Below are 7,266 nucleotides of genomic sequence, written 5' to 3' on the forward strand. Positions count from 1 at the left end.
GTCCCGGTGTCCCCGGGGGCTGTGGCGGTCCCGATCCGTTCAGGGTCCCAGTGGCACCGGGGGCTGTGGCGGTCCCGATCCGTTCAGGGGTCCCGGTGGCACCGCTGTCCCCGAGGGCTGGGGCGGTCCCGATCCGTTCAGGGTCCCGGTGGCACCGGGGGCTGGGGCGGTCCCGATCCGTTCAGGGTCCCGGTGGCACCGGCGGCTGTGGCGGTCCCGGTGGCACCGGGGGCTGGGGCGGTCCCGATCCGTTCAGGGGTCCCGGTGGCACCGGGGGCTGTGGCGGTCCCGATCCGTTCAGGGGTCCCGGTGGCACCGGGGGCTGTGGCGGTCCCGATCCGTTCAGGGGTCCCGGTGGCACCGGGGGCTGTGGCGGTCCCGATCCGTTCAGGGTCCCGGTGGCACGGCTGTCCCCGAGGGCTGGGGCGGTCCCGATCCGTTCAGGGTCCCGGTGGCACCGCCGTCCCCGAGGGCCGGGGGGGTTCCGGTGGTCCCGATCCGTCCGAGGGTCCCGGGAGCTCCGCGTTCCCCGCCCCCCGCGCTCCCATTGGCCGAGGCCGGGCGAGCCCCTGACCCCGCCCTAATTCTGATTGGCTGCCGCGCCCACGGCCCCGCCCCTCCCCGCGATTTTGGGAGGGGCGCGGAATGGAGACCCCGGACCGGGGCGGAGGGGGGGACACAGACACAGCCCGGGGCGAGCTCGGTTTATTGATAAAAGGGGGGGGGGGCGAACGACTCCGCGACATCTCATTATGAGAGAGAGACCCCCCCGGGCCGGGGGCGGCACCGACGGCTCCAGTGGCAACGGGACCCCCCCCAATTACACACCCACACCCCCCAAAATCACGGCCACTCCTCCCCCCCGCCCCCCCAGTTCATCCGTGTCACAAATGCACCCGGGGACAGGGCAGGGTCCCCTCGGGGGGACGGGGGGGACAGAGTGATGTCACCCAGTAGGGCAGGGACACCGGGGGGGGGGGCACAGTGCCCACCCTCAAAGAGGGCAGGGGACACCAGGGGGCACAGTGCCCACCCCCCAAAGAGGGCAGGGGACACTGGGGGGGCACAGTGCCCACCCCCCAAAGGGGACAGGGGACACCGGGGGGGCACAGTGCCCATCCCCCAAAGGGGACAGGGGACACTCTGGGGCACAGTGCCCACCCCCAAAGGGGACAGGGGACACTCTGGGGCACAGTGCCCACCCCCCAAAGGGGACAGGGGACACCGGGGGGGGCACAGTGCCCACCCCCAAAGGGGACAGGGGACACCGGGGGGGGCACAGTGCCCACCCCCAAAGGGGACAGGGGACACCGGGGGGGCACAGTGCCCACCCCCAAAGGGGACAGGGGACACCGGGGGGGCACAGTGCCCACCCCCCAAAGGGGACAGGGGACACCGGGGTCCTTGGGGCGCCCTGTGCCCGGTGCCAGGGCAGGGATGGAGCCACAATTCTGGGGGGGCGTTCAGCGTTTAAGGGCTCAGATTTGGGGGATCAGAAGTCTTGGTCCTCGGAGTCGGCGGGCGGGGGGGGCTCCTGGCGGCCCCCCCACACGAAGCGGTAATTGTCCTGCAGGGCCTGCAGCCGCCGCCGCTCCTTCTGCGCCTCCTCCGTGCCCTGCACCTGGGGAGGGGGCGCACCTCAGTGCCCACCTGCTCCCTGTGCCACCTGCCCCCTGTGCCCACCTGCCCCCTGTGCCCACCTGCCCTCCGTGCCCTGCACCTGGGGAGGGGGCGCACCTCAGTGCCCACCTGACCTCAGTGCCCACCTGCCCCCTGTGCCACCTGCCCTCAGTGCCCACTTGCCCCCTGTGCCACCTGCCCTCTGTGCCCACCTGACCTCCGTGCCCACCCAACCTCCGTGCCCTGCACCTGGGGAGGGGGCGCACATCAGTGCCCACCTGGCCCCTGTGTGCCCACCTGCCCTCCGTGCCCACCTGCCCTGCACCTGGGGAGGGGGCGCACATCAGTGCCCACCTGCCCTCTGTGCCACCTGCCCTCTGTGCCACCTGCCCTCCGTGCCCACCTGCCCTCCGTGCCCTGCACCTGGGGAGGGGGCGCACCTCAGTGCCCACCTGCCCCCTGTGCCCACCTGCCCCCTGTGCCACCTGCCCCCTGTGCCCACCTGCCCCCTGTGCCCACCTGCCCTCTGTGCCACCTGCCCCCTGTGCCCACCTGCCCTCCGTGCCCACCCCAACCTCAGTGCCCACCTGCCCCCTGTGCCCACCTGCCCTCTGTGCCCACCTGCCCCCTGTGCCACCTGCCCTCCGTGCCCACCTGCCCTCCGTGCCCTGCACCTGGGGAGGGGGCGCATGTCAGTGCCCACCTGCCCCCTGTGCCACCTGCCCTCCGTGCCCACCTGCCCTCCGTGCCCTGCACCTGGGGAGGGGGCGCACATCAGTGCCCACCCGACCTCAGCACCCCCCCGACCTCAATTCCCCCTTCACCTCAGTGCCCCCCTCACCTCAGTGCCCCCCACCCCACTTTTCCCTCCTCAGCCCCCCCGTGTCTTGCCCCCACCCTCTCCACCTCATTGTGTCCCCCCCGTGCCTCAGTTTCCCCCCATCCCTGCCCTACCTCACTTCCAGCCCGTGCCTCAGTTTCCCCGCATTCCTCAGTGACGCCCCCCACACTCCCCAGCCCTGCCGTGCCTCAGTTTCCCTCACCTCAGCTGTGTCCCTGCTTTCCCCCAACACCATAAACTCCCCTCCTGCCGAGCCCCGGTTGTGCCCCCCTCCCTCGCAGCCCCTCCCCCTCCCTCGGAGCCCTCCCCCGCCCCTCGCAGCCCCTCCCCATCCCTCGGAGCCCCTCCCCCTCCCTCGGAGCCCTCCCCCTCCCTCGCAGCCCCTCCCCCGCCCCTCGCAGCCCCTCCCCCGCCCCTCGGAGCCCTCCCCCGCCCCTCGGAGCCCTCCCCCTCCCTCGCAGCCCCTCCCCCGCACCAGGATGCTGAGGAAGATCTCCTTCAGGCTCCTCGAATCCTCCTCCGACAGCCACTGCGCCCCCTCCTCCTCCTCGCCCCCCGACGACGCCGTCACGATCTTGATCTCGATTTTCCCTGCGGAGGGGGCCCGGGGGGGTTGATTTGGGGCGGGGGGGGCTCCCCCCTGCCGTCCCCCTTCCCCCCTCATACCTTCAGCCCGCAGCCCCTCCTTGGCCAGCAGCTCCCGCACCTCGTTCTCCACCTGCGGGGGGCTCTGCTTCTCCCGGGGGGGCTCCCGATCCTCCCGGGGGGGCTCCTGCTTCCCCCGGGGGGGCTCCCGCTCCTGGGGGGCGTCGCGACCCCCGACCCTGCCCATCCTCACCCGCACCCGCCCGTCCTTGGCCGGCCGGGGGCCGCCCTTCCTCGCGGCTCCCTCCTCCTCCTCCTCCTCCTCCTCCTCCTCCTCCTCCTCTCCGCGGCCCCCGGGGGCGGGCGGGGGTCCGGGGGGGTCGCGGCGGGGCTCGGCCCTGTCCAGCCGGTCCATGAGGCGGCTCAGGGTGGACGCCAGGGTCCGCGTGGCGCGGCTCCGGTCGAACTCGCCCTTCAGCCCCTCGGTCTCCAGCTCCTCCTCCACCTGCAGCAGGGAGGGGTTGGGGCGGGAGCTGCCGGGCCACGCGGGCTGTCCCCGGGCTGTCCCCACCCCTGCTGGGCAGCCTTGGCCATCCCATGGGGGTCCCAACCCTCCCAGGGGATCCCCAGCCCTCCCAGGGGGTCCCCAACCCTCCCAGGGGATCCCCAGTGTTATTGGGAGGGGGTCCCAGCCCAGCCAGGGGGTCCCAACCCTCCCAGGGGGTCCCCAGTGTTATTGGGAGGGGGTCCCAGCCCAGCCAGGGGGTCCCAACCCTCCCAGGGGATCCCCAACCCTCCCAGGGGATCCCCAACCCTCCCAGGGGGTCCCCAGTGCTGTTGGGAGGGGGTCCCAGCCCAGCCAGGGGGTCCCCAACCCTCCCAGGGGATCCCCAGCATTGTTGGGAGGGGGTCCCAGCATGCTCAGGGTGGTCCCTGGTGTGGACAGGGGGTCCCCAGTTGGGGGGGGGGGGGCAGCCTGGGTGGGCCCAGCTTGGCCAGAGGGTCCCACCCCTGCTGGGGGCCCTCAAGTGAGGCCATAGAGCCCAGCCAGGGGGTCCCAGTGTCCCTGTGGGGGTCCCAGTGTCCCTGAGGGGGTCCCAGTGTCCCTGTGGGGGTCCCAGTGTCCCTGTGGGGGTCCCTGTGGGGGTCCCAGCCCAGCCAGGGGTCCCACCTCGCTGATGATGCTGTCGAACTCCTGCTCCATCTGGCTCTTCACCTCCTCCTTCAGCCTCGCCACCTGCTCCCGTGGCAGCAGCTCCAGCCCGGCCAGCAGCGGCCCTGCCTCCTCCTCCTCCTCCTCATCCTCATCTTCATCCTCCTCCTCCCCTGTGGGGGGGGCCTCGGGGCCAGGCAGGGCCTCGGGGCTGGGGGGCTCTGCGGGGCCGGGTGGGGCTGGGGCACTTTTGGCTGCTGCCTCCTCCTCCTCCTCACTCGCCTTCTCCTTGGCCTGAGGCAGTGGGAAGGGGCTCAGGGGGAAACTGAGGCACGGGGGGGCCCGAGGGGGGGCACGGGGAGGTGCCCACCTTCCTGGTGGTCTCCTTCAGCTCCTCGATGAACTGCAGCAGGTCCCCAGGGCTCCGGATCACCTTGAAGTGGATTTTCTTCCGTGGGTCTGCCAGGGGGGAAGGCACAACGGGGGGTGGCAGGGCCAGAGGGGCACAGGGTGGGCATGGGGGACATTGGGGACACAGGGTGGGATGGGGGTGACACGGGGGACACAGGGTGGGCATGGGGGTGGCACGGGGAGGGCACCCCAGGACTCACCAGCTGCCCGACCGCCAGCTGCCCTCGGGGGTGGCTCCTGCAGGAAGGACACAGGGGATGGAGCAGGACTCTAAAGCCCCCCTAAGTGACCCCCAGAATGTCCCCAGGGCCACTGGGACTCACCCTGGTGCTGTCCTGCTGGTCACTGGCCGTGGCTGTCACCTCCTGCTCCCCAGCTGTCACCTCCCTGGCTGGCTCTGGCTGGTTCCCTGGCACAGGGGGGGACAAAGCTGCCACACCTGGCACTGGGGGGTCCCAGAGGGAGAGGGGACACTGGCAGCGCTGTCACAGTGAGGAGGGGACAGGGCCATACCCTCCTGGGCGCCCCTGGGGCTCGGGGAGGGCGGCTCGCTGTCCCTGTCACTCCAGAGCCGCGTGTCCAGCGTCCGCAGCTCCTCCGAGATCTCCTCCACCTTCCTCTTGGTGTCAGCTGGGGACACAGGGACAGGGACAGGGACAGCACAGCTGGGGGACAGCCCCAGCTCCACGCTGCAGGGGACCATGGCAGTCCTGTGTCCGAGGGGACACAGCCAGCCCTGGCACAGAGGGAACCGTGCCAGCCCCAGGAGCAGGGCCAGGAAGGTGACAGTGACAGCCCAAGGATGGAGGGGACAGGGCCAGCCTTGGGATGGAGGGGACAAGGGCAGGCTGGAGGGGACAGTGCCAGTCCTGGGATGGAGGGGACAGTGCCAGCCTTGGGATGAAGGGGACAGTGCCAGCCTTGGGATGGAGGAGACAAGGGCAGGCTGGAGGGGACAGGGCCAGTCCCAGGCTGGAGGGGACAAGGGCAGGCTTGAGGGGACAGTGCCAGTCCCAGGCTGGAGGGGACAGTGCCGGTCCTGAGATGGAGGGGACACGGCCAGCCTTGGGATGGAGGGCACAGGGCCAGGCTGGAGGGGACAGTGCCAGCCCAGGCTGGAGGGGACACTGCCAATCCTGGGATGGAGGGGACAGGGCCAGCCTCGGGATGGATGAGACAAGGGCAGGCTGGAGGGGACAGTGCCAGCCCCAGGCTGGAGGGGACAGTGCCAGCCCGGGCTGCAGGGGACAGAGCCAGCCCGGGCTGGAGGGGACAGAGCCAGCCCCAGGCTGGAGGGGACAGAGCCAGCCCTAGGATGGAGGGGACAGTGCCAGCCCTAGCATGGATGGGACAGCGCCAGCCCAGGCTGGAGGGGACAGTGCCAGCCCTAGGATGGAGGGGACAGTGCCGGTCCCAGGCTGGAGGGGACAGTGCCGGTCCCAGGCTGGAGGGGACAGTGCCGGTCCCAGGCTGGAGGGGACAGTGCCAGCCCTAGGATGGATGGGACAGTGCCAGCCCCAAGATGGAGGGGACAGCGCCAGCCCAGGCTGGAGGGGACAGTGCCAGCCCGGGCTGGATGGGACAGTGCCAGCCCAGGCTGGAGGGGACAGTGCCAGTCCCAGGATGGAGGAAGAGTGCCAGCCATGGGACGGAGGGCACAGGGCCAGGCTGGAGGGGACAGTGCCAGCCCAGGCTGGATGGGACAGAGCCAGCCCTAGGATGGAGGGGACAGTGCCAGCCCTAGGATGGAGGGGACAGTGCCAGCCCAGGCTGGAGGGGACAGAGCCAGCCCTAGGATGGAGGGGACAGTGCCAGCCCAGGCTGGAGGGGACAGTGCCAGCCCCAGGATGGAGGGGACAGTGCCAGCCCAGGATGGAGGGGACGGTGCCAGCCTGGGCTGGAGGGGACAGTGCCAGCCCTAGGCTGGAGGGGACAGTGCCAGCCCTAGGAAGGAGGGGACAGTGCCAGCCCTAGGATGGAGGGGACAGTGCCAGCCCTAGGCTGGAGGGGACAGTGCCAGCCCTAGGAAGGAGGGGACAGCGCCAGCCCCGGATGGAGGGGACAGTGCCAGCCCAGGCTGGAGGGGACAGAGCCAGCCCTAGGATGGAGGGGACAGTGCCAGCCCAGGCTGGAGGGGACAGTGCCAGCCCTGCAGCAGGGCTCAGCGCCAGCCTCAGGACGGGCAGCCCCCGGTGCCGAGCCCGCTCCCCCCCCCCGCCCCGGGGCTCCCGGTACTCACAGACTTGGGCACGCACGTACTGGACGTACTGGGCGGGCGAGAGGGCGGGCTGGCAGCGGATGGGCTGCGGGGCCAGCCCCGGGGCGGGCCGCAGGAACGGGTGGTGGCAGATGCGCGTGGTGTGCACCGTCAGCACGTACTGGCACGACTGCGGCTCGTCCACGCGCGCGATGTAATCCCCGGCGCCCTCCTCGCACAGGAACTGCGGGCACAGCCCCGGGGTGAGGCCCTGCAGTGCCACCCGTGCCCCCCTGTGCCCCCCGTGTCCCCCGGTGCCCCTCGGTGCCCCCCACCTTACCCGGACCTCGGCCTCGCGCGCGCGGCCGGTCAGGTCGCAGCGGGAGCCGTTGACGTAGCTCTGGCTGTGGTAGCGCCTCAGCTGGTGCTGCTTGGAGGCCTGCAGGGGTGGGGTGGGCA

General features: G+C 71.6%; 1 protein-coding gene across 1 annotated transcript in view; it reads right to left on the bottom strand.

The window, feature by feature from the left end:
* Positions 1-689: 689 nt before the first annotated feature.
* The window catches only part of OS9 (OS9 endoplasmic reticulum lectin), a gene marked incomplete at its 5' end in the record, with an annotated part of 7,054 nt that continues 477 nt past the window's right edge, over positions 690-7,266 (bottom strand). Inside the window, 10 exons of the mRNA XM_084223485.1 lie at positions 690-1,621; positions 2,937-3,052; positions 3,128-3,551; positions 4,218-4,493; positions 4,570-4,658; positions 4,811-4,847; positions 4,934-5,019; positions 5,124-5,240; positions 6,850-7,051; positions 7,148-7,246. Of these exons, the coding sequence (XP_084079611.1) occupies positions 1,493-1,621; positions 2,937-3,052; positions 3,128-3,551; positions 4,218-4,493; positions 4,570-4,658; positions 4,811-4,847; positions 4,934-5,019; positions 5,124-5,240; positions 6,850-7,051; positions 7,148-7,246 (1,575 nt within the window). The 3' untranslated portion in view covers positions 690-1,492. The remainder of the gene's footprint in view (positions 1,622-2,936; positions 3,053-3,127; positions 3,552-4,217; positions 4,494-4,569; positions 4,659-4,810; positions 4,848-4,933; positions 5,020-5,123; positions 5,241-6,849; positions 7,052-7,147; positions 7,247-7,266) is intronic.

This window comes from Fringilla coelebs (assembly GCF_963513975.1).
Source record: "Fringilla coelebs genome assembly, chromosome: 30".
NCBI lineage: Eukaryota > Metazoa > Chordata > Aves > Passeriformes > Fringillidae > Fringilla > Fringilla coelebs.